This window comes from Chamaea fasciata, unplaced genomic scaffold (assembly GCF_029207755.1).
Source record: "Chamaea fasciata isolate MVZ Bird 193981 ecotype frontalis unplaced genomic scaffold, bChaFas1.0.hap1 SCAF_1, whole genome shotgun sequence".
Classification (NCBI taxonomy): domain Eukaryota; kingdom Metazoa; phylum Chordata; class Aves; order Passeriformes; family Sylviidae; genus Chamaea; species Chamaea fasciata.
In genome coordinates, this window is record NW_027094086.1 from 38229619 (window position 1) to 38256097 (window position 26479).

At 37.3% G+C, this 26479-nt stretch overlaps 1 protein-coding gene across 2 annotated transcripts in view; it reads left to right on the forward strand.

The window, feature by feature from the left end:
- Positions 1-26201, forward strand: part of NSMAF (neutral sphingomyelinase activation associated factor) — a 39406-nt gene extending 13205 nt beyond the window's left edge. The window contains exons 7-31 of one of the 2 annotated variants that reach the window (XM_066180879.1): positions 2440-2511; positions 2874-2921; positions 3047-3099; positions 3614-3743; positions 5554-5625; positions 6467-6575; positions 8537-8713; positions 9788-9867; positions 11207-11297; positions 11391-11454; positions 11575-11626; positions 12574-12694; positions 12960-13091; positions 14850-14892; positions 15333-15496; positions 16797-16905; positions 18489-18547; positions 19019-19086; positions 20706-20773; positions 20999-21122; positions 21850-21933; positions 22941-23091; positions 23481-23583; positions 24540-24649; positions 25623-26201. In XM_066180879.1, coding sequence (XP_066036976.1) covers positions 2440-2511; positions 2874-2921; positions 3047-3099; positions 3614-3743; positions 5554-5625; positions 6467-6575; positions 8537-8713; positions 9788-9867; positions 11207-11297; positions 11391-11454; positions 11575-11626; positions 12574-12694; positions 12960-13091; positions 14850-14892; positions 15333-15496; positions 16797-16905; positions 18489-18547; positions 19019-19086; positions 20706-20773; positions 20999-21122; positions 21850-21933; positions 22941-23091; positions 23481-23583; positions 24540-24649; positions 25623-25717 — 2379 coding nt within the window. In that variant the 3' untranslated portion in view covers positions 25718-26201. Of the gene's footprint in view, positions 1-2439; positions 2512-2873; positions 2922-3046; positions 3100-3613; positions 3744-5553; positions 5626-6466; positions 6576-8536; positions 8714-9787; positions 9868-11206; positions 11298-11390; positions 11455-11574; positions 11627-12573; positions 12695-12959; positions 13092-14849; positions 14893-15332; positions 15497-16796; positions 16906-18488; positions 18548-19018; positions 19087-20705; positions 20774-20998; positions 21123-21849; positions 21934-22940; positions 23092-23480; positions 23584-24539; positions 24650-25622 lie in introns of those variants that run through there. The other variant, XM_066180888.1, reaches the window with a different exon arrangement.
- Positions 26202-26479: the final 278 nt, after the last annotated feature.

Sequence of the window (26479 nt, forward strand, 5' to 3'; positions counted from 1 at the left end):
GTAAGATAATTATCATTTGAAGAATATGACAATGAAGCTTTAAAAAAAAAGTAATTGCATATTGAAAAAACATGTCTGACCTCTTCTCTGATGGCTTTCTGATACTTCTTGGAGGACATGCTGCAGACTTGGCTCTTGCCATTTACCTTGATGAGCTCTATGAGCTCAACAGTCAGAGCTATCAGCTGACTGCTCATGTACAGTGGATGCTGCATTCTGGCTAAGTGGATTCTCCTCAGTTCTGCACAGACCTGAGAGGAGAGATTGATAATTGATATTTCCCAGCTGAGTGCTTCTCAGTTCAAAGAAATGGCAAAAAAGGCTGCTCACAGCAGAAATTGGAGCTTACTCCTGGTTGCTTTCTGCTGATGGGGTCAGTCTGCTCCAATTCTGAGCCTGGAGGCTTCAAGGCATACAAGTAAGGGTTCTTTGCTTAAATTGTGAGATTAGTTAAGATACAAATGCAAAACTTACATTATGCAGAGTTAATTCACGTTTTTCCCAAGAATTGAAAAAGAATTATATTTCTCAATGTATCTGTTTAAGTAAGAAACTTCTAGAATGATGGAGTCCATAAATTTGTATTACTCTAGTGAACAGCAAAGAGGCAAGAGAGGATCTCTGTTCTCTCAACAAGTGCTTTAGGTTGGTTTTGTGATTAGATCCGTCTCTGAACTAGGACCTTAAAGTTCTTTTTATTTGTTTGGTTTGGGTGTGGGTTTTTTTTGTTTTTGTTTTTTTTTGTGTTGTTTTTTTGTTTGTTTGTTTGTTTGTTTTTTAATTCTGGTAATTCTTCAAGTGTTGAACCTATTCTGTCTTCCATGATCTGTTTTGCAACTATGTGCAAGATTTATTAAGTATCAGACAAATACCTTATCCCATTGCCAACACAATGAAAAAGAAAAGAATCAGAAGGGTTGTTTGGAAAGCTTTTCACTTCATTTTCTCCTAAGTTATGATTCATCCACAGCTAAAACATTTCTGACAGTTAACCATCACAGTTTACTGTGCTAAAGTGCAGCTATGTGTCTGCATTTTAAAACAAGAAATCTAGTTCACCTTGAATCTTTTCTGATTTTTTTTCTGTTGCTGCTAAATATCTTCTACTTGAATTGTTGCCAGTTCCATATATGTCACTGAGTGCTGTAATTGGGTAATAGGTTTCATCTTCTATGTCTTTATTTGATTGTTTCAGATCAATTACAAAATACTGAGCTGTTGTCTTTGAATATGGCTGGAGAGCTACAGAGACAACTGCTCACAAAAACTGTCACATTGTTGGCTGTAAGCACTACTTATAGACCATTCACTAGGATTTCTGAGAGCTTTTTTTTTTTCCTGTTGAGGGAAAACTATGCTCCGTGTGAAATGTTGCAAGGCTTTTATCTGAATGGCTACTGAATTTAATGTCTCCCTATAATCCAGTTCCATTTGCTTTTCAAAGCATGCTTTCCTCTTGCATTGCTGTCAGTTCAGCTCAGATCACATACATTACACTGAAGATCATCTAGATTTTCATGTCTTCCTTTCTTCAGTTTAAAATTAATCCAGTTGTACCTGCTGGCCAATGTCTTGCTTTAGTCTTACTGATCACTTGGTTGTTTTTTCTAGCCTGAGAAATCACAAAACGCTACAGAAACATGCTGATACTGTTTCTATACTACATCCAGGGGTCGTAAAAGGATCCAACAACCTTTGCTAAATGCTGTATTTGAAGTTGTATGTAAAGTTAATACCAGTTAATCCATATACATACTTCTAATATACTTAAGTTAAAAACCAGGAATGTCTACTATAAAATGACACTTAAGAAAGCTGGGAAAACTTTGTAGGGGAAAATGAGTGTGCCACATATGCTGGATGGTGCGTTAGTGAGGCTTTTGTAAATGTCTAGTCAGAATACTCTGTGATTGGATTTAGGATTTTTTTTAGCTCAAAACTACTTATGTAGATGACAATGACTAACTTTTAGCCTAATCTTTAAAGATTTGATGGGCTGGTGTCTTTCTTCTATGAGAAATACAGTAGCTATTTAAAATGTAACATGCCATTTGCTAGTTCTGTGTTTGCATGTGTTTAAAACAGATATTAAAATAGGCAGAACAGGTACTGCTTCTACATTTACTGATGTTTTCACTACATTAACTTATTCACTTCAAAGCTATCGTGCTGCATTGTATTAAACAACAGACAAAATACTGCACAGATAACAGACAAAATACTGCAAAATACTGCTTTCTGCAGGGAAGATATATTTGTAAAAATAAAAGACCAGGTTTTACATCTGCTTTTTGAATCTTTGACATATAATACAATCTTTTATAGCATAGTTTTACGAGGTTTATTATTTAGGGGTTTATAGTTTAGTTTAGTTTGATTTTTTTTTCCCACTGAATTCTATTTGAAATTCATTCCTAGTAAATGTACTTTTAATTTTAGGGTAGAACAGAACACTTATTCGAACTGGATGTTACTTGGAATGTAGGAGATGTTGTGCAAACTCTACATCAGGTATGTGGTTATTCGATATCCCTGCATAGTTCATCACAGCATCTTTTGATATTTAGTCTAGAGTTTTATTTGTTCTGAAGGTGAAAACCTTGGAGTATCTATTTTTAAAATGTAGAATTGAACACAGCAGCTAGTTGTGACAGCTGTTGTAGGTGATCCATATTAGCTTTTAGTGTGCAGGTTCGTACTGTGGAGACAAAGTAGTAACATGGCAGTAGCAGTGAACAAATATGTCCTACTTTAAAAAGAAATAGTAATAGGTCTTTTAGTATGCAATAACCAAGAATGCTAAAGCCCCTCCTGTTGACTTTTGAGCTGTGTGAGACATATCTGTGCTATTTCACTTAAAACTCATTGTTTAGCTTTACAGGGCTTCTTGTCTAGATAAGATGGGAGATCAAGCTGCCATGGTGAGTATCTGATTATTTCTAATATCCCTGTTTAGTAAGGGAATTGCGATATCACTGTTTAGTAATTAAGTTCTAATTGCATTTGAATCAGACACCATATTAATTTTTCTTTCCTTCCACATTAGATAACTGCTATATTGCAATCACGCTTGGCTAGAACTTCATTTGATAAAAACAGGTACTTTTCTAATCACTTTCTACTGGGAAATCATTATCATCTTGTTGGTTGATTAGTCTTCTGCAGTGATAGTTAGATGGCTGGTTGAGTTAGTCTGAGTTCTCTAATTCAGAGGTAGCTTCTTTGTATTCTGAAGCATCTGGAATGAAGACTGGGAAATTCTGTGTTGTGAAGATGAATGTGTTTCTTTGTCTCCAAAACATTTCGTTTATCTGTGAATTTGTTGCAGTTGGGCGTCAGTATATGCCAAGGAAAACTATCGTTTTAGAAAAGTCAGCTGACTTACTGCTCTGAGACTGGAGCAGAATGTAGCAGTGTTCCTTTCTGGAGTGCCTATTATAAGTGGAGGCCCCAACAAAGAACTTAATTCCTGTGTTAAATAGTCCTAGTGAAGTCCCCATTATGATGTCCCGTCCCTAGGCTGTAAGCTAACTAAAACCTTTCTAAATAATTTAAGGGTGCCTCTACCAAAGTAAGAACTGGAGGTAAACTTACTCCTTTTCTTCACTTGTAGATTTCAAAGCATTTCTGAAACGCTGCATATGGAATGTAAAGCAGAAATGGTGACGCCACTGGTGACTAATCCAGGGCATGTGTGCGTTACTGATGCTAACTTGTACTTCCAGCCTCTTAATGGATATCCTGTAAGTGCCTCATAGCTGGTCTTGCATACAATGTGAGCACGCTGCCCTGCTAGTGGACAGTTTGAATTTTCTGTACTTTTTCTCTAAAATGCACGTAAAGCACATCTCCAAGAAGAATATTTTCAGTTCTGTTTAGAAGGTCATTAGTTTTCCTTTGATCTCTGCTGCTCTGCTCCCTTCAGTGTATCTCTTCCTCTGAAGCTTTATTCTGTGCTAACTTGCTTCAAGTTTACCTCCTACTGACGAAGCACAAAATGTCCTTTGCTCATTCTCTATTAATATTTGAAGATCACTATTTGTAACATTTCATTTAAGATAAATTTCTCAAGCTTAGTCTGATGGTGTTACAAGTTAGTGAAAGCTTAACACGTAGCTTACTTTGGGAGCTCTTAGCTAGGTTTCCTATTAAACTGATAATTTCTTTCTCTGGAGGAAAACTGACTGCATGTTGCAGATGGATTACTGCTTTGGGACTTGTCATGGAAACAGCAGCGATGGTCTTAGCAGGCCACTGACTTAGCTATGATTCTGTGAAATACCTTTAGTATGGACATGGCAGTAGCACGATCACCAGAAAACTTTAATTCTCAGGTTAATTTGGTTTTTTCCAATTTGCTTGTCAGCATGTAAGATTGGATCAGTAGCCCTGGTCTGCTCCAGCTGGGTATGACTGGTCCTGCAGGCTAGTGGAACACAGTCTGGCCAGGGATGAAGTACCAAGCTGGACCCATCCTCTAATCCTAATGCTGGACTGCCAGTTCCCTCCACAGGAAGGAAATCGAGGCTGAGGACTGGAGCATACCTCTATTGCTTTCATTCATTGGTACCCTGTGGAGAGAGAAAGGAATCTGCCTAATTTGAGTGCCTGGGCGACAAGGAAAAGACAAGTAGAAGATTCAGTGGGGTCTGGAGATTCAGACTCGGGAAAAATAAAGGGAAAGCTCTGGGTGCTCTGAAAGGAATATTAAAGTAAAGAGATCATGTCTGTGCCAAGAGGAAGGAACGTTTGGAGCTAGTACAGAGAATGGAAGAGGGAATTGGAGAAAGTGTGTTTGACAAAGGAGGAGGAATTTGGGGGACAGAACTTTTAGTAGGGCCTTTTGCTATAGGTCAAGGGTATTAGTTTTAAACTAGAACAGGCTAGATTCAAACTAGACAGAGAAAAAAAAAAAATTACGGTGAGAGTGGCAAAACCCTGGCATTGGTTGTCCAGAGCGGTGGTGGATGCCCCATCCCTGGAAATTTTCAAGGTTAGGTTGGACCACACTCAGAGTAACCTGGTCTAGTTAAAGGTGTCCTTGCTTATTGCAGTGGGGTTGGACTAGATAGCCTTTAAAGGTCCCTTCCTACCTGAATTATTCAATGATTCTGACACGATGGAAGTAAGTCCAGGCAAGGGAAATGTTTCAGTGGGATAACGCTGCCATTTTGATTCCGCCCGGCAGGTGGCACCCTTGGCGCAGTTTGCCCGGCAGCCCAATGGCACTCTGTTAACACAGCGTGCTGCTGCTCTGCTGCGCGGGCATTGCTGCTGGCCACAGGCTCGGGGATAAAACACTGCTGCTTACTTATTCCTAAACTGCTCTGATATACAGGCAAAAACCAACAGCAAAGACAAGCTTTCGCTTTTTAACATAACTGCTTAGCATCACTATTCCACTGCTAAAATGACATGGATGGATATTGTTTTCATATTGCTAGTATCTATTGTCAAGAAAAAACTTCAGATTGTCTGGGGAAGCTAAAGTAGAAGAACATAAACCTACTAGAATTTCTCCATCTTTTCTTTCCCCTCCTTCATCCCCCACAGAAACCAGTAGTACAAATAACACTGCAAAATGTGCGTCGCATCTATAAAAGAAGACATGGGCTGATGCCACTGGTAAGCTCAAGTATTTATTTTATCATCTTGCTGTATATATGGTTTCTTAAAGGGACCAGCTGAAACAGTCTGCATCATTTGGTAAAAGCCAGGTGTTCTTTAAAACTCTTTATTAAATAGTGAACAGTACTCAATGATCCCTTCTGATTTTTTAAGTGTTTTCCTGCATCATCAAAAAGATGAAAACAGAGTGAATTCTGACAAGGGTGAAAAACTTCTTTCATAAGCAGTTAGCATAGGGGAAGGGAGAAAGGTGTACTGTTAGGGAGCAATTCATTCCATTTATCTCAAGCACCTCTCAAGGATAGAATGAATTTCTCTCTCATGGTGTATTTTCTCTGGATTGATTCGTGGAGGAAGTTCAGTCACTGCTTCATATTGAGACTAATGTGGAGTTATGGGTCCCACTGTACATGACTGAGGAATGACAAGAGCTCTGCAGTAAAACCTCAGTTGTGTGCTTTCAGTGTTAGCACTGAAATTTCAATTTTGTAGCGATTTTTTGTCTCAAAACACATTCAAGCCAAATATACTCTTTTTTTTTTTTTTTTTCCCCCTAAGTGAATGGAGTGATGTGAAGAATTAAATGTCTATTACCTAGGCCTAATCAATCCAGACAGAGCCAGTCTATTGGCTCAGTATAAACTGAATGCTGTTATGATTGGAAGTAGAAAATTTAGTATGTTAGATGTTGTGGGCAAAACTGCTACCTAGTATAGAGCCGTAAGTCTTAGATATTGATAATTGGAACTTTCTGTTCAAAAACACAAGTACTACAGCTTGTCAATAATTGCTCTCGTTTGTTTCCCTCCCCCCCCCCCCCCCCCCTTTAACTTTCCAGGGACTTGAAGTATTTTGTACAGAAAATGATCTATGTTCTGACATCTACTTGAAATTCTACAACTATCAGGATCGAGATGAGGTCTATTTCCTTATTGCAACATATATAGGTTTGCAGTATTTATTTATTAATGTAGTGTGTAGTACCTTGTGAAGGGAAATCTGTCTGGATTTTGCTCTCTTCATGTGTGGGAAGAATGAGAAAAATAAACAGATATATAAGCTGTAAGGATTTTTAATAGAAATAAGCAAAGAGCAGAATGAGTGTTGTGAAATGGCACCAGTTTTGTCGTGTTTGAAGAGCTGACTGTGGAAGCTGAGGTGGGCATTATTGAGGCAAAACTAATTTTTTTGATTTGCAACTTGATATGCACTGTCTTTAACAGCCCCTTTTCCCCCCCTTCAAAAAAAGAAATCAAACAAATGAAACAAAGCCACAAAACACTATTTTCAAAGCAAAGTAGAAATAAGATACACTCAAGTAAATTGTGTTCTGCTGGAAAAATATAGACTAGCTTATGTGTTGGTCCCCTAAGTCCTCAGTTAAGATCCTATTAAGAAATTTCCAGTAATAGGTGGATTTCCAGTGCATACATAAATACCTGAACTTTCCTCAGTCTTAGGAGTGGTTGATGAAAATTAATGTTCTGAAACACTTGAATTCTCATTTCTATTAGATCTTACATGCATTAATTCCTAGAAAACGATGGTTACTTTTTTGCAGATTGTAAGCAGAAACTTGCTAAAATGTTTGTGTCCTGGATAAAAAAGGAGAAAAGGGCTGAGTTTTTGTGTAATTTGAAACATTGAAACTCAGATTGAAAATGTTTATGTAATTTTTGTGCTATTTTGTTATTGTACCAGGACTCTAGTTCTGTTTTAATGAATTCACCTAAATATCGTTTGACATTTTGCTCCTGCTTCACAAAGAAAAATGGAAAGGCCACTAAGGAATGATAACTTTCCTTTAGAATTGTTTTAGTCTTGTATATTTTTCCTTGAAAAGGAAATAGATTCTGACATCATTTTCTCTGTTATTAAAATAGCTGCATGCTGTTACCCTGCTTCAGACTTTATCTGGATAATTTTCTAAGGTGAAATTCCAAGGTGTAAATGAAAATGCTGATGATGTTGGAGCTTAGAAATAAAAAAAAAGTGAGCCCTTTCCTTAAAAGTGTTTGCAGCACCTCAGTATCTCCCTGGCAGCAGAAGAGCCTCTCTTTGAAGGTGCTAACACTTTTTACTTGCAGACTTTAAAGTACTAAAGTGAAGGAAAGATTGGAATACATCTTTCCACCCTATGTTGAGCTAAAATAGAGGCCTGCCATAACCTAATCCAAGTTTCTTTCTTGCCATCATGCCATGGTTGCAGTCCTTCAATTCTACTATTTCAGGCACTTGCCCAGGTGCTGTATAGTGAGTCAATGGAAGAAAGTGTAAAAATAAATAAATAACCCAGTTTTCCAGCTGCATACCTTGACATCACAGCTAATAAGCAGAGAGTAGTGCAGTTTAAATTTCTTGAGCTCCTGCCTTCAAAGAGAATTCCAGGTGCATAATTCCTATTTTCTTGCATATGGGTCAAGTTTTCTTTTTCTCTACTCTCTGAAATTAAATCCTGTTCATGTACCTACATGACTTTTTTCCCACAAGTTGCTGATAATAGGTGCCCTTGGTTGGAGTAGAAAAATATATTTAGGTTTTTTCTTGACTGTAGCAGAACTGCTTCTAGAAATTTGAAATCTTAATGGTTGCCAGATTGCTGAGAGAGTTGTTCATGGTCTGCAAATATTTTTCCATTCCACATAAATATTCATCCGTTCTTAATGTGTTTGGTTTCAGCACTTCTTCTTTATGATTTTTTTTTTGGCCAAATGCAATTTAGACCCGTTTGCAGAGATATTAAAAAATGTGTGAATTATGGTAGCTATGGAAACATGAAGTTGCCACTTAATTCTGACTTGTTCTATTAAGAAACCGTGCCCTTCATTATGTTATAGTGTCTTGCATAATGTTAATCAGAATATAATTTGGGGGCCAACTTTTAATGTTATATTTTATTTTATTTTAGAAAATCATATTGCAGAGCACACAGCTGAAAGTTACATGTTGCAGTGGCAGCGAGGACATATATCAAATTACCAGTATCTTCTCCATCTCAACAATCTGGCTGATAGAAGCTGCAACGATCTCTCCCAGTATCCTGTATTTCCTTGGATCATAGCAGACTACTCTAGTTCAGTGTTAGGTATGTGTATGTAGAAAAATAGGCTACTGCATCATGACCGACCAGAAATGTCTGTGGGGGCTTTTACACTGCATAAACTTCATGTTTCATCAAAATGAACCTGGCATTAGTGGTCTCATGTGGACTCACTAGTTTCTGAGCTTGAGAAGGGCTAGCTCTTCTCAAGCTCAGAAACTAGTGAGTCCACAATCTTGGATGTGTTCTTGTGCACTTACCCCTCCCCTTCAGCTTAGGAGACAAAATGCCTCACCTTTTTCTGTTAAGTATTGCAGTTCTCAGATACAGAGTATGTTCCAAACATCTGCTTGGTTGCTTTGCAAAATAGCAGTACTGAGCATTCAAAGACTTTCTGCAATTCTTATAAATGGAAAAGAACCAGTAAAATTACCTTTTTTTTTTTTTTAACAAGTTAGATGCACTGAAATGTGTAGGATCCAGGTGTTCTTTTATAATTCTTAGCATTGCAGATTGAATGCAAGAGGCTGACAAGGCTTGTGCCTAAAGAAGCTCCTTGATTAAGGGTCTTAATGCAGTTTGTGATGGGATTTTGTCCTTTTGAGGGTTGTGTCCCTCTGGAAGAAGCAGAATAGGGGAATCTCGTGGTATTCATCAGCACCTGCTCAAACACTTCAATCTGATTGTATGGTGGGACTTAACTGTAGCCTGACAGAATGTTTAATGAGTAGGAAGATGATGATACCAGCTGCTGTTGTGCCTTTGATAGCAGGACCTTGACTACGTGATACTACTTGTACTTACTGTTCCATACATGAACTATTAGTTCTTAAGAAAAAGGTATGAGATTATATGTATGTAATTATATGAGACTATATGTATGTATACGTACTTGGAAGGAAGATGAGTAGCCATTTACAGTAAGACTTTATGGGGTTGCAGTTAGTAGGGAGGGAGAAAATTACTGGAGGGGTTCTGTGTTGGCTGTTGTTTGTTTTGTTGCTGCTTGGATAGTTTGGGGGGAGTTTTGGTTTGTTTTTGAGTATTGATTAGAGTACATTAAGGTCTAGTAGAATGCTTGGAGTCTATAACCAAGCATTTGTTTTGGTTTTTTTTAAGATCTGACAAAGCCTGAAACATTTCGTGACCTTAGTAAACCAGTTGGTGCCCTGAATAAGGAAAGGCTGGATAGACTCGTGGTATGTATATCTTAGCATTTATATGCTGAACATTTTGGGCCTCGTACATATTGTCAATAAAAGGAGCTTTGTCCAGCAAGCTTTGGGAATTATGTCTTATGAATTATTGTATCAAAAGTTAACTATAAACCTTAACAGAAGCAAACATACCTATCACCATTCCACATTCATTTTCCAGCTTAATTTCATCAGAGCTGGTTTTGTCAGTAGTAATCTAAAATTATTTGAATCCATTTCCTCTCTCTTACTACCCTTTCATACATATATACTTTTAAAAGTTTTGCTTTACTTTTAAAATAATATCCTGAAATCCATTTAATATATATATATGGTGGCACTGATACGCTATAAACATACATGGATTTATGAAACTTCAAAACCCGTGGATTTAAACATGTAATGTAAAACACATGTTTGAGAGAAATAAGAAAAAGTAGTAGAAATCTTAAGTATTTCCATTTAAGAAAAATACTGAATTTGAGAGAGAGTACTTCAAAGGGAGGAAATTTGGATCCATGGAGGTCAGAGCACTAACTTGAAAATTCTGTATGCTTATAATACTGCACTAAGTTTTTCTATTTCTCAAGGTAGGCAGGCTTTCCTTTCATAAGCTGCCAAACACATACTTAGAGACCTAGATCCTCAGTTAATTATTTGTGTAAAATTATTGTCTTCTATGGAAACTTAATTATTCCAAAATAATTTATGGAACTTTAGAAAAAACATTGCCAGAATAACTCCATTATATTGATAAAAATATTAAAATACTTCACAAACATATAGCTTCCTAAGATTTTGGAAGGCAAGAATATGAACAGTATTGCGTTTACAGTAACAGTAAGATCTGACTTTCCTCAAACTGTTACTGGCTTCATGCTTGCTGCAATAAAAGTCATTCTGCTTATATTATGATACTTTTTGGTGTAATTTATAGGAGCTTCAGACAGGAAGGAATCTTCCAAGGTGATGAAAGTCAGTATGTTCTTCCATACTCTCATTAAACTTGATGTGGAAGACGAAAAGGAAGCATTTGTTTGTACTTCTTTGAGTTTGATTCACTGCAGTTACGTGTTAAGGGGAGAGAGGGAAAAAACACTGAAAGCCTGATAGTTCTGGATGATAAGTTATGACAGCTGTTTTGCCTTTTTGATTTACTGCTCTGATTAAAGCTGCATGGATATTAGGACTTCAGAGGTTTTTTTATCATTAGAAGAAAAACTGAGGATGCGTGGTCCTAGTCTGTGTCTTTAAAAAGAAACGGTGTGTATGTGTTCAGTATTGAGGGAAAGCAGGAGTGCTGATTTCAAACAGACATTTCTTTGTTCTTCCTATGTTGCAGACACGTTATCAGGAAATGCCAGATCCCAAGTTCATGTATGGAAGCCATTATTCTTCTCCGGGTTATGTTTTGTTTTATCTCGTTAGAGTTGGTAAGACACCTTTCAAATGCTCTCTGAGCCGACAGTTACCTCCAAAGCAGACAAGGTTTGGAGCAAGCTGATGCTGTTTTTCTTTCTCCTTAGCTCCAGAATACATGCTCTGTCTGCAGAATGGAAAGTTTGATCACGCTGACAGAATGTTCAACAGGTTTGTTTGCATTTTGCCTATAACTAGGCTGGTTTTGTTTTCAAATATGCATCGATGGGGAGTGCAAAGCCTTAAAAATATTTTTTTTTAACAAATGTGTGTTTGATTTGTCTTATCTAGCATTGCAGAAACCTGGAAAAACTGTTTGGATGGTGCAACAGATTTCAAAGAGGTAAATGGCTGGAAAATTATTCAAATCTTCTCATCTGTGCTTAGCTTTCTCATTTACTGTTGATTTGAGAGTGTTTGTTGGAGTGTGTTATATTGGTTTTTTGTTGTTGCTTGTGCTTTTCAGTTGTGTGGGTTTGGGTTTTGTTTTTTTTGTAAGGCTGATGACTGCATTTTATGGATCTTTTGTTAACTGTGTATTAACCCTGTATTAACTCTGTGTTTGCTCATCTGTACCTGCTTTCTGGCTTTTAGTTTAACAGAAGTATCACTGTGAGTGTTAATGGAAATACATGGGAATTACCAGAATGTGGATTAAGGCTGAAAAGACAATTTTATATATTGTCTGCTGGAATCTTGTAAGGATTTGGCTGTATTGCAACACTACATCTGGAGAGTTAAACTGTAGTAGTCGTATCTTGGGTTTTTGAGCCTTCAGAAACCCTGACTTCTAGGATATGTTGAGAATAATAAACTGTCACATAATAAATACTGTTAAAGTCCTTTATCAAAGAAACATTATTTAATACAGTGATGCTTTTAAAAAAATAGCCTACAGTTAATAGTTAGATATGATGGTATTTAAACCTGAAAGCTTTAAGCTCAGAAACTTCTGTTCTAATTTTAGTTTTATTCTAGATTTTAGTCTTGACTCTTGATGTCTTAAAAGCGAGAAAGTAGCTATGCAATCAGAGTTCTGAAGATATTCATAGATATTATGGATTTATATGTCACACATCAGTTGCTTGAAATGTGTGCCACTGAATTTAGCATTTCAGCTCAGAGAACTGTTTTGTAGGGAAAACATGGAAAATCTGCCCAACTTAAGTGCTTGACATATGAACTTTAATAACTTTCTTTCCACTGAATGATCTGTGTAAATGATCAAAACTGAGCTAATATCAAATCTTGGTGGGTTTTTATTTTGTTTGTTTCTTTTTTAAATTCCAGTTGATTCCAGAATTTTATGAAAATGATTCTAGTTTCCTAGTAAACAGTTTGAAGTTGGACTTGGGAAAAAGGCAGGGTGGAAAGATGGTTGAAGATGTAGAGCTTCCACCATGGGCTTCAGGTAAAGAAGTCAAATTTCTTGTGTTACTAATTAATTCAGCATTGCTGGCATTGCGGTTCTTCTTCAAAAATGTCCATTCTGGTTTCTTCTAAATGAACTCTTTCTTTTAAACACTGACATAATTCATAGGTGCTTTTAGTTTTTTATAAAAAAAGCGAGCTTAGCGTGGGGTGTTCAGTTGGCTTTTCAAGAATGAGGAGGAATAGAGATGGATACCAATACTGAACAGGATATTTTCTCCTTTAATTAACCTTTCTCTTGTCAGGTCCTGATGACTTTCTTCAGAAGAGCCAAGAGGCCTTAGAAAGTCCATATGTGTCAGAACATCTTCATGAATGGATTGACATCATATTTGGCTACAAGCAGAAAGGAAGTGAAGCAGTTGCAGCTCACAATGGTAAATACACATTTATAGAACTAGAAAAAAAAAAAGGGGATACTTCAATTAGGCAGGAATGGCAAATCACAACATATCTGTAATGCTTATTTTGTTTTTAATGTTCATAACTGTGCTTTGAATGCCTGATCCTTATTGGAAATAGTGACTTATCTGGTAGTGTTACATTCATGGTGATTTGCATCTTTGAAGATGTGCTTCAGAGGGTGGACAAGATGGTTCTTTAGCATTGCTGGGATTTGCTTGCACATCACGGTGCAGAAATATATTATGGGATTAGTGTTAGCCAATTAAAAATGGGAGCCTGCAGGGTCTCCAGATAAACAGGTATTTAACTTTCCTCCACTGTCATTTCAGTGAGAGAATTTCAATGTAATTTCCCCCTCCTCCTGAGAGAATTGACAAGAGAAAGAATGGGCTAATGGGCTCCAGGTCTTTGGAGCAAGAATGAAGAAAAAAATGTGTTAGTTTGTCCTTGTATACATGCACATGACTGCATGTGAGACATTTCACTGTTTTTGCAACCTTACTCTGAACATGTATCTAGTCAACATGGGCCCTTACAAGGGGGGATGTTGTTATGTGACTGTTGTGTAGACATGTTTATTCACACCTGAAAGTATTACTAATGATTAAGTTACTCATCAGTCTGATATTTTAGCTGTGTATGTTACTACCCAATACGGAAGTGCCCTCTTTTTAAAAAAAGAGTAGCAGATCAGATCTTTAGGGTGTTTATTCCAGAAGCCCTGATCCTTTTGAAGGATTACAAGTAACAGAAAATGTTGAGATGGTTTGCACTGAACAAGCTAGAGTAAGTTTAGAAAGAAAATCTTCCTAAAACAGTTGTAAGAGTAGGAATAAGCAACTCCTCATTTTGGTATTCAGTACTTTCTACTTCCAGGGTAAGGTAGTTGAGGATTGTTTTGCTGGGGTTTGTTTGGTTTGGGTTTTTTTTTTTGCTGTTTGGTTGGGGCTGGGTTGGGTTGTTTTCTTGCTCTTCATTTCTTTCCAGTGTACTTTTTCCTCATGTCCTTAACGTATGATGGGCTATATTTGAGAATTGTTGGGTTTGGCATCCAGTCATACTGTGAGCATAAGTGTCAATTACAATGTAGTACAGACTTTAAATACAGTAAATCAGCATATAAATTATGGCACCTATATTTTTACCTGTCAAAAGAGAGCACTAATGAGAGCACTTTCTAAGCATAATGTGCTGCTTCTGCTGCAGTATGGATTTTTATTAGCATAATGAATTGCAGACATTTAAGTAGATAAGAGAGGCAGAAAGGATCTCTGTATGAATGAACTTAGGTCAAAGTAAATATTCTTGAGCAGAGGCCTCAAAGTCATTTGCGTCATGGCAATTCACCTGGAAAGGTAAATACACAGATCTTTCTGATCCTTCTTTATTACTTTCTGTTCCCTATGTGAAAATTATCCAGTTATGCAACTGTGGTTGCTTGCTTATTTATGTGTTTGTTTATTTATTGGGGGTAGGTATTTAATGAGGCTCAAATAAGCAATCCTTCCTTTATGAAAGTACTCATTTCTTCTGAAATTTTCTGAAAAATCTCTTGGAAGTTGTAAGTTTTTTCAGATTTAAAAAAAAAACAGAATTAAAATGTAAGACCTCAAACTCTAATGCCTGCTGAAATAGCTTACTTGTGAGTAAAAAATGCAGCTCTGTTTATAGGAAGACAAACAAAATGAGCCTTGTGTATCTACATCGTACAAATAAACTTTTTTTTCCAGTGTTTCATCCATTAACTTATGAAGGAGGAGTGGATTTAAACAGGTAATTACCAAGAATCTGAATGTTTTTGTTAAAGCAGTTTGCTAAGTTTCTGAGTATCTCTCCCAAGTTCTCTGCTGCCTTTAAAAGGGCCCTGTGCATGAATGGTGTTGCTCTTCTTTTTTTTACTCCCAAATATGCAGAGAAACAGCATCATGTTCTCAGTTTTAGCTTGCATTGAAAGATTGTTACTTAAGCATTTCTTCAGTCTGGCTTTTTTGAAATAGCTTCATTTGTTCCATCTTTGAAAATATTGTTATTTTACATGAACAAAATAATGAAGCTGTTATATGATTGTAAATCTGCAGTAAATCAGTTCTATAAGAATGTGTGGTGGCCTGTAGTGCTGTAGTAACTGCGCACGCAGTTCCATGCTTTCGGGGAAGGGGAAGGAAAAAAGGTACTTGCTTCCTTGGCTTAATTATATATCTTGCTTTGTAAAGTATTATGGACCCCAATGAAAAAGTAGCTCTGCTGACGCAAATCCTGGAGTTTGGACAGACGCCAAAACAGTTGTTTACAACCCCTCATCCTCAAAGGATAATTCCGAAATTGAAAAGCTTGTCTCGAACATCTAGTCACAGCATTTCCATAGCTGAGTCTCCAGGTAAATGTTTAATAGATAAACTAACAATGTGAAGGATTTGTAATTTTGAGTGCAATCTTTCTCCCACAGGATCTCATTATACGACTCTCTTGGCTACTTTCCCTGTATGCCAACTCAAGATAAATCCATGAACTAAATCTTAAAGAAAAACAAAGCTAGAGCATTTTCAAATTTGAAAATACAGATGTTGCCCTGTATTTCGCTTTCTGTTCCAGTGGATTCCTCTGGGACTGTTCAGCCTCTACTTCTGAATCTGTGGGAGGGCTATCATCCCTGGCCTTTCCTGACACTTTAAATTCAAGCTGATGTGACAGCAGTTTTCTGCAGGCATTCTAAATGGTGCAAAGATTTGTTCGGGTTTTTAACAGGAATGTCTTAGGGGTAATCAATTAATTAGCTTGACCAAAGTGAACCCTAAGAACTTAAATTAAGCATCTGGGTTTTTTTGCCTTTTCCACAACGCGAGTGAAAACCTGAGATGAACTTTTTCCCCCCATTACTACTACATAGTGTAGGAACAGAGTTGATAGAATGCCTTTCTCCTAGTAAAGGATTGTAGTGCCCTCACAGGCTTCTCTTCAGGGCAGGAATTAAGCCACTTCTCCAAAACTAAGATGTTATTGTCTTCATAATGTGTATAGTGATTTAACTATAAATTGGGCTGAAGATTCAGCCCAGGTATCACTTGGAAAGATTTTTCTCATTTGATTGTCTTCAATTCACTTTCCATTTGGTGGCCTTCACTTAAGCAGAGGAGTGACAATAAGCGCTACTTTGCATGGCAACCTGTAGCATCCAATGGGAAGAGGGGCTTTGAGAGTTGTATGTGGTGATAATAATGGCCCTGTGTATTAAATAGATTTGCTGCCTAAGTCATTAATTCACACATCAACAGTTTCCCTTGGGTTTGACTGTTTTGTAATTGACATCTAATTATCTCAATTTTGTTGCATTTTTCGTCCCTTATCTTTTGCAACAGTGAAATGAAGTTGTGACGCTCTTTGTGTTTGTTTTTGTTGTTTTCCATTTTGGAATTATATTCTGTAAAGTCTGCGGTTTCAAAGTACTAGTTTGGTGAGAAAAATCCTATTTTTGACTGTGTAAGCCTATGAAAATTCAGTGAAAGATTTGGCAAAAAAAGTGAGTGATCTTGTCTCTCTCTGCCTTAGTCTAAGGTTCTTATTCCTGAAGCTCTGCATGATTTCTTTACTTCCATATTTATGTCAGCTACCTAGGTATTTGAAATATGTCTTTTTATTTTCTATTTGTGATGGAACTTTATCGTGGTATTCTATTGCAGTTTCTCCAAATGAAGAATCATTTGAAGATTTGACAGAAGAAAGTATAACACTTGCCTGGAACAATATTGCCAAACTAAAATTAGATAAGCAATATAAAATTCACAAAGAGTAGGTACTATTCTTTTCAGTCAAAATTCTTCCACTGAACTGGGGTAGGGGATCTGTGTATCAATCTGAATGATGGGTTAGGGTTTAAGGTAAATACTCTTCTTTGTGAGATGCCTCAGTGATTTGATTTTGCAAGATGAACTTGAGTATAAGATGGGGTTGGAATCCAGAGAAGGTATTTGTCAGCTTGATTTTTGCTATTGTTTTTCCTTTGTTCTAGAGCTGTATAAGTTAATTATGATTTTAGTACCTGAAGCAGATATAGATTACTCTTCTCTAAAACTGATAACAGCCGCCAGATAAAGACTTCCGTTTGGTTATTTTGATAATGTGTTGAGGGTTGGGTACTGCCCTAAGTTTTGTGAAACAAAGCCCTCAAGGTTCTTGGTACTGTTGTCGTTTGTCATTAATGCTGTAGTTGTTTGGTAGAAGAGGAGTTTTTTTTGTGTTTGTTTGCTTTGTATTATATACTAGTAAAGAACTGCTATTCCTATTTCCCAAATCTTTGCCAAAGAGCCTCTGATTGTAATTTTACCTAGCAGATACCTGTCTTCCTAAACCAAGACATAATGCCAGGAGGACACAACTTCATCCCATCAGATTTGAAAGGTTAAACACTTAAGTTGTTCCACTGTACACCTCAAGCTGCTGCTGCGTGAGCAGTGTGCCAAGTCTCCAGCTATAGGTTTTCAGTTAATCCAGGTACCAAACTACTGTTCTGATGGATTCCTAGGGAGTCAAGAGTCAGTAGGGGCACTTTTCAGGTGAACTTTGAAAATATCTAAGAATGAACAATGTCAGCTCTATTTTAAAGAACAGGTTTTCCTTTGGCCCTATTTCTTGTCCTAGTGACTGGGCTGCTTAGGACGATGTCTTACTACCTTGAGTCCAGCTACTTTCTTGGTGACTGTAATCCAATCTAGGAAAACATTATCATGTCCCTTAAATAAGGTAGTGTTTGTAGTGAGAAATCTGTTACTGATTGTGTTAGCATTAGAGAAATCTTGATCCTGAAAAGAAACTAAATTTCAGCTTCTGATTATTTTTATTACTTTTTTTTTCTGAAGACTGCTGAGAAATAGTGAGGCACAGAGCTGTGTAACAGAACTTTGGCTGTGCAGGATGCTCTGTGCTTCCTAATTCCCTGACATAAGCTTTGTCAAAATTTCTACCTATAGTGACTTTGCCAGTGTCAAATTAAAGGAAAAAAATGTGCAATTTTCAATCCTGACACGGAAGGTGTTCAGTATCTGCCTGTAGGCTGCTTCTTGACTATTTGTAGCTAACCCAGAACTGGTAAAACTGAATGTGAAACCATTTATCCTGTCACACGGGCAAGTCCCTTCTGAGATGGAGTTCTTAACAGAACACTATGGGGATCCTGTCTTGGTGTTTCACATATTATGTCAAGGGATATTTTTGTCTCTAGGCAGATAACAGAGAACTGTAGTGTTTTTAATCTCCTTGAATGTTTTAGCTCTTACAGAGCTCAAATAACAGATTTCAGCTGTAGTCTATTTACAGTATGGTGGTTAAGTTTCAAAACCTATGAAGTCACCCACAAGCTTACTTCTGTTAAACAGGGCAATTACTGGAATAGCAGTCACTTGCAATGGGTCTTCTGTTTTCACTACATCCCAGGGTAAGTATTGCACAGGTATTTACCACAGCCTGCAGTGTAAATGCAGGTTAATGTTTTGGGTTTTTTTTTTTTTTAAACAAAATGTCATGAAACTGAAATATATGTCTGATGTAATTAAACAGCTTAACTGTATGAATTTGCTCAATTTTAGATGATTTTGACTCAAGCATTTCAATATTATCTAGGCTTGGAAGAAAGTTTCAGTAATAAAAATAATGGATAATAATGGAAGTTTGTCCTTTTAGATACCAGAGCTCTCTTAGAGGTTGATGAGCATGGGGCAGTTAACATCTGTACCTGGTACAAAACAGGGTAGTTCCAGGCCCAAGTCACAAGCCTTATAAAGTTTCTCAGAGACTGTGAGAAACCTGTGTCTGCTTTTCATAGTAAGATACTCAAGCAGGAGCAAAATTTATAGCTTCTAAAATATAAAATAGTCCTTTTATCTTCTATTTTGTCCCTTATCCCCAGATTCAACTTTGAAGATGTTTTCCAAAGACTCAAAAACCATCCAGAGAAGTGTGTCCTTTTCAAACATGGTAAGCTGCTGTCAAAATAAGAATGAGATGATTGGGAATCTTCTGAAAGCTGCTGAGAGCATCCATCAATGCCTCTTTTCTTTCCCCTGCCTACTCAGTTGTATTGTGTGTGAATAATTTAGCAGAGTGAATTGAGACTCTCTCAGGCCACTGGAGAGACAGAGCACATTCTGCAAACATGGGGAAGGAGCATTAAATGGTCACACTGGCTCTGTTCTGAGTTGCCCTGCTATCCAGGGAAGAGCTTGTGATCGACAGAGATAGTCTGGCATGAGGAGCAGTGTCTTTCTGAGCAACTCTGAAGTGCCATTGGGACCAGAATTGCAAAGCTTAAATTCCACCCCTGTGCTTGCATCCAGCATTGTCTTACTGCACCCAAGCGTTTGAAGCCTGTGAGTCAGCCAGCAAAGGAAAACCAAGCACAGAGAGTGGAATCTCTGCTGGGTGAAAATGAGCCATCCTTCTTCCATGAGCAATGATCTCAGCAACTTGTGAACAGCATTTTTCCCCTGCTCCCAAAAGAGCTGGGAAAGGGATTCTGAATTTGATTTTCTGTGTTTGAGCACTGTGGCCAGACCTGGGTTATAAAGATACACTCACAGTTATCATATTCAGTCTTCTATTGGTGCACTAGATATATCAGACACTAAGACATACTAGTTTTCTCTCTACCATGATCTCTAGAGGGAACAAGAATGGCACATGTGTTGCCCAGACAGAAGCCCTAGCATGCTCTGACTTGTCCCCAAGTAAATTGCAGGATCAAGACCCTATGGTCTGCCATGGGACACAATAGCAGGTGAATCTAAGATACATCAGTTCCTAATGCTTCACCAAAGGGAAACTTGGGAATATTGCTTCATGGTTCTGTGAAAAGGGAGCTCTTTGACTCCTAAGCCAAAAGTCTGGTTTTCATGAGGAGGCCTTGTATACTCTTATTCTCCTCCTCTATAGTTTTAGTGCTGATCTAAACACTCCCAGCAATGCTAGAAGGAGTGGTGTTTACTGTCCAGCAGCTTCCTGTTTTTCAAACAGACCTAAAACATGACCAGTAATGATACCAGGTAGAAGCACTGGGCTGATTGTTGGTTTTTTCCTTGCTGTTTCTAGTGATGGTAATGTAACTTAGCAGGTATCTGTAAATAATGTTTCTTGTTGACAGTAGTAGGAATTAGACAGTTATATTTGTTTTGTGGAAGACCTGTGCTGATAAGTACCTGTGATAGAGAACAAACATCAAAAGAATCTGCATCTTTAGTTTCTGTTAGCTATTTATGTCTAGAATTGACAGCAACTTAAAAGATGAAGAGCTGACCCAGTTACGTCTGAGTGAGGAATTACATACCATATTGCTTGAAATACCAGTTTCTTTGGAAATATCTTATCAGTTCTGCATGTATTTCTGAATGTTTCTGCTACCTTTATTTAACAGAGATTAGGTATTCTTGATGTTCAGTGTCCAGCCTCTAAGGTTTTTCTTGATCAGTGTTCGTTTAACATCTGCATGTTATTTTTATAGAAGATAAAAATGCTACTTGTTCTCCAAAAGCATGTTAATGTACTTAAATTGGATTTGGGGTAAGAAATTGAGTATTACTTTTTTTTTTTTTTTCTTACAGGCTTTGTCATCTTGTCTAATCTTACCAGGAGATACCACTGTCATAAGTTCTTCATGGGACAATCATATGTGTGTATTAATTTCCTGTTGACTTTTTTGAATTGCATAGAATGCCTTGGTTGTTATGTTTATGGTTTTAGATAATGATACAGAAAATAAATTTTAAAACACAGTGTGTGTATTTCTGTTTTTTCCCAGTAGATTTCTGTCAGCAACTACAGAAACAGTTACTTTCTTTTGAAAAAGCCCTTCAGTTTTACAAAACGTAATGTTTTTGTAACCTTTCTCTGTTAGATATTTTTATTCAATTGCATTTGGAAGACAGCAAGATGTCCTAATGGGCCATGATGATGCAGTCAGCAAGATCTGTTGGCGTGATGAGCGCTTATTTTCTGCATCTTGGGATTCCACTGTGAAGGTTTGTAGATGGGATTGTTACAGTTGCATAACTATTTATAGCCAGCACTTTGTAATATTCAGCCAGCCAAGTGCTTTGGGGTGGATCTACCTGTTGTACGAGAGTAATAACCTGGCTAGTATCACACTAAGTTTATTTCTAGAGTTAATTCTTCATTTAGCTTTCGCTCAACTGTTTCAAAGCTGAAGTGTTATTTTTCAAGAAATTTCATTCATTCTAACATACTGTTAAAAATGAGAATTCTGGAGACAAACTGTATTTGTTGGAGGAACTGGAATGTTTTGTGACTTTGACAATTCTGTTTCCTGGATGGAATAGACTTCTAAAATGTTTAATAATTTTGTAGTTTGCATTCTTCAGCTAAGAGGATCAGAAACTTTCTAATCTAAAGAGCATGCCTGCAGTTAGGTGGAAAGATAATTTGGAAGCTAGAGACAGGAAATAATTTCCCAAAGCCTGCTGTGTATGATTTTTTTGGTAAGTACACATTTAGTGCAGTGATATACCCATTCTTAGGCTCTGTAGGCTATCAGGAGTCAGCAGAGTTGTGTTCACCCTGTGGCTCTGCTTAGGGTAAAGGAGTTCAGGTGGCATTTCTTGCTGTATTCTGCCACATAGGCAGTGAACACAAGCAGCCCTCCTTGTAATGTGAGAGTTCAGCACTGAAGGAACTCATCTAGGGTTATACTACTGCTTTCTTGAACAGACTTAACTATCTGTGTTGTAGGTGTGGCGCTGTGTTCCTGGAGAGACTTTGAGCAATAAAAAACACCACTTTGAACTGCTTGCAGAGTTAGAACATGATGTTAGTGTAAGTATTTTGATACAGTATCTCAGAATAAGAAAATTAATTGATGATGTAAATCATGATCTAGTGGTAAAGCACAAAGATTGGGTTAGGGGCTGAGGGGTGTATTTTGGGAAATGTGTGTGGGGGCTTTTTGTTTTGGGGTTTTCACTGTCTGATGGTTCTGCATCAGAGTGTTCCCTGCTTCCTGGGTTGAAAGGTCCATTTCTTGGGACTGAAGCACCAGTGTAAACAGAAGTTTCTTAATTTCTCGTGCTCAGCTTGTACCCATAGAATTCTTACAGGGGACAGGAAGGATTGTGTGTTTTTTGTTTTCTTTCTTTGGTTTTGAAAACAGATTAATGTTTTTTCAAGTGTTTTGATTGTTACAGCTTCCTCTTAATGTAAGGCAAGCAAATGAAAAAGAAATCCTCAGTTGTTTACCATGCTCTCATGGTAAATATCTTAGTGAATTTCACTGTAAATATACAAACACATTGTGTGCAATGAATCATAAATGTGTAACTGCATACTTTTGTTTATAGCCTCTAACATCACTCCAGTAAGATATTTAGAATGACTGTGTTCTAAACCTTCCTAAGAGTTAGTTTTTTAATAGGTCACAATGTTGCCAAATATTGAAACGGTTCTGGTAACATTTAAGAACTGTACACAGGAGAACTGGAAACAACTGATGAGTAGGAATTTTTTTAAAAGTGAAAATTTTACCCTTAAAGGTAGAGTCTGGCAGTTAGATGGAGAGTATTGGTACTAAAAGCAATCTGAAATGTCACTTAGTATTTCTGATTCTGCAAAGCAAAAGCTTTTAAAATATCTTCAAAGTGACCTATTTTTTCTTTTTATAGTTTGGATTTTTCATACTTGTACTCAAGGATGTTGAGAATTAAATTCAAAGATTTTCGTAAATAAAATACCATCTTAGTGGACTTGTTTTGTGTATGTTTAAAACCTGTCTCAAGATGGCTCACATGAAAGAATAGGAAAAAATCACAGGATGTTTATCTTCCTAGGTAAATACCATTGACCTTAATGCTGCAAATACCATCTTGGCATCTGGAACCAAAGAGGGTACCATTAGTGTTTGGGATATTACTACAGCAACAGTGTTGCACCAGCTGCCATGTCATTCTGGGACTGTATTTCATGCTGCTTTTAGTCCTGGTACGTTGGATTTCAGTTTTTAATATGCACTGTTGGGAGTTTCAAAGGGAATCTTATTCTTGATATACCATGTAATATATCTTTCTTATTGGTATTACTGCCTTAAGGGGGATGGTGAGATGTTCTGGATTGTCACACGTTGCCACTGTAAAGAATTTAATTGTACACAGTGCCATGCTAGGCTGTAGACCAGTGGTCTGGACTCTAAACCAATCATGTTTACCTTTGCTTGCTTAGAGACTTAATTTCTAGTAAATTATTTATAGATAACTAGATCAGGCAGTGTCACATCCAACACGCTGATTGCAGAGTGCTCTGGTAACTAGAACTGGATGTCTGAACAAGCTTTTTGTGGTTGTTTCTTTTGTTTTTTTCCTTCATTTGTACAGACAGCAGACATCTACTGAGCACAGGGGAAGACTGCTGTTTTAAAGTAATAGATGTACAAACTGGAATGCTCATATCTTCTGTGACTGCTGAGGAGCCACAGAGGTAATGCTGGGAACATTCAGGTTATGGAGCTGGTTGGAGGTGGTTGGTGACAGCAGAGTTGGAAGGGCATTAATACTGGGAACTTTGATTTTGCCCCAGTTTGGAAAGCTTGATCATAATGCACACAACATGCTAGAATGTCAGTCTTTGCACTCTAAAAAGTGATTCAATAAAACAAACAGCTCTCTAAGTAAATAACTTTTTAATAGCAACTTTCATGTCCCTTAAAGATGATGAGAGCTGTGGCTAACCAGCTCTTTCAGCAGCTGAGCTACTGAAATGTCTAACGAGTTTTCTGGCTTGAATCATCTCTGTCACTAATACTAATTTTTTGGGTTTGTTTTAATGTTTTCTTTTTATTTTGATAGTCTTAAAAAAAGTGTGGCTTTTAAAGGCAAAGCCTGATCACCTTTTTCCGCGAACTGAAAAGTAGACAGTCATTTATGGTTTATCAGATAAACAGGTGGAATGCTTACTCAGTTACTGGAGTAAAAATATAGCAGCTATACATGGAATATTGTTCTTTTTTTGTGGGTATACATAAATATATATGTGTGTTCACATATATATTTTCACTAATTATTTACCTGAAAGTCATCTTTGCTTTTTAAGTGATGGTTTCAGGATATAAAGTGGTAGAACTGAAAGTGATGGCTCACGAGAGCAGTGGGATATCACACACATGCATAGCTGACTGGGCCCTCTTCTGTGACAGGATTGTGTTTCATACTCTGCCAGAGGAAGGCCTGGCTGGGTCTAGGGAAGTCACAGAACAAAGTTTGGGTCATGACTCTTTAAAATAATTTGGGAATAGCTTTTCCAGAAAGACTGTGTTAAAAGGTAGTTTCATTTGGTTTCATAACTCTTATTTCCAGTTCTTTTTTAACCTAGTTTGGAAATGTTTGGCTGTCATTATGCAAAAGCTTGACGTGAACTAATTTCAGGCTTACTTACAGGTGCTTCAGATGGGATGGAAATACCATCTTATCAGGATCTCAATCTGGTGAATTACTGATTTGGGACCTTCTTGAAGGAAAAGTTACTGAAAGAATCAAAGGACATGCAGGTATGCCTGAACTATTCCCATTCTCAAACTGAATGTGAGATTCCTATTTTCCAGCTCTTTTAGTACTGAAAAGTTAGAGAGTCAACTGCTCAGCCAGCTGGCTGTTCCTGATGTCAGCTTTACCTGAAACACCAGGATTAAAAGTAGGGCCATGTGAGCCTCCTAGGAAATCAAATAAGAATGGAGAAATACTGCGTTGTATAAGACTGGCCAAAGGGAAATTACTTTCAATTTTTCTAAATCACACAGCATTGCGAAAGTCAACATTTTTCTACCTCTTGGCCATCAAATATTGTATAGATTGTACTGTATCCTTTGCCACAGTCTGTCCAGAACATTAAGTTCTCTAGTAAACTTGTTTTGGATGGGGATTTATAGGCTGATTAAATGTATCTATATAGTCTCAGTACATCAGGAACCAGGATGTGTGGAGAAAAACTACCTAAGTTTTATTAAGTCAAGTTTTTAAGGCTATTTAACTAGGAACAGTTGTTTCAAACTTCCTTACTCTATGTTTTACTCTGGAACTTGACCTGTGGAAAGGTCATTCTGTAGTTGGGGACTTTTCAGAAGTGGCTGTCTGAGGCATATTCTACAAGATGTGAATACACTTTTAACATGAAAATTCCAAACAGCAGAGTGAAAAAGCTCATTCTCCATGCATGCTTTCCTTTAAGAACCTTTGGTACTGGAGGGACAACATCATTGCAGTGTAGAATCCCATCTGCATTCTACACTGCAATGATGTCGTCCCTCTAGTACCAAAAGTCAGCTGAGGCAATGGAGCATGAGATCATTACTGTGAATAAGACCAGCCACCTAGAACCCTACTAAAATTCCTCTTGGCATATTCTGTCAATATAATGCAATGATCAGACTCTATGCTAAACTCTCACAAAAATACATGTTCTGTCATCTCAAGTACTGCACTTATTTGCATTTTGATTTACTTGCTTGTTATTCTGTTTTCCAGGTGCCGTAACATCCATGTGGATGAATGAACAGTGCAACAGTGTTATTACAGGAGGGGAAGACAAACAAATCATGTTCTGGAAACTGCAATACTAAGTGCCTTTCCCTCCAGTCATTTAAATGAACTCTTAATTTTAAACCGAACCTTTTAAAGGAACTTAACTGTGTGCAATGATGGCTGCTGAAGTTCAGCCAGAAAAGAAGCTTTGTTCAACCATAACTTTCTAAGTAATGGTGACTTCACTGAGAGCTCTTAACTTCTATAGAGTATGCATTTGTTTTTCATGGACTATCATACCGAAATTGCTTGTGTAAAATGATATATCTGATCTGAAATAAAATACTTATTTTTCTGTAATTAAAGAGCTCTTAACTTGCAGTCATTGTTTGATTTACATGGAAATGTATCATAGCTTGCTGCTTGAACTGCTTTAAAAGAAGAAGCATTTGCATTTTTAATTTATGCCTTTTAGGATGTGTGGGGCTTTAAGCTGTCATGTTGTGTGCAGTCAGTCTTTATTCTTAGTGGAGATGCATGTGATTGTAAATACTGCTTTAAACACCACAACAGCTGCTGTTCTGAGCAGGCCCCAGTCTGGGCTCCTAGTCCTTAGCTGTGGCTACTTGCAAAGGCATAGAGCACAATAAAAACAAATTCTCTCTTGCTTTTTTCTACTCAAAAACAGCACTAATGTACTGCTCTGTAAAGAAGACAAGCATAAAATTGGTCTCCTAACAAACCAGCTACACATACACGTGTTGGGATAAATACTCCCCTAATCCTGTGCCTGAAGTTGGAGTATAAAAGACTGTCAGTCCTTCTTTTCCTCATTTATATTACTCTTCTTCTCTTAGTAA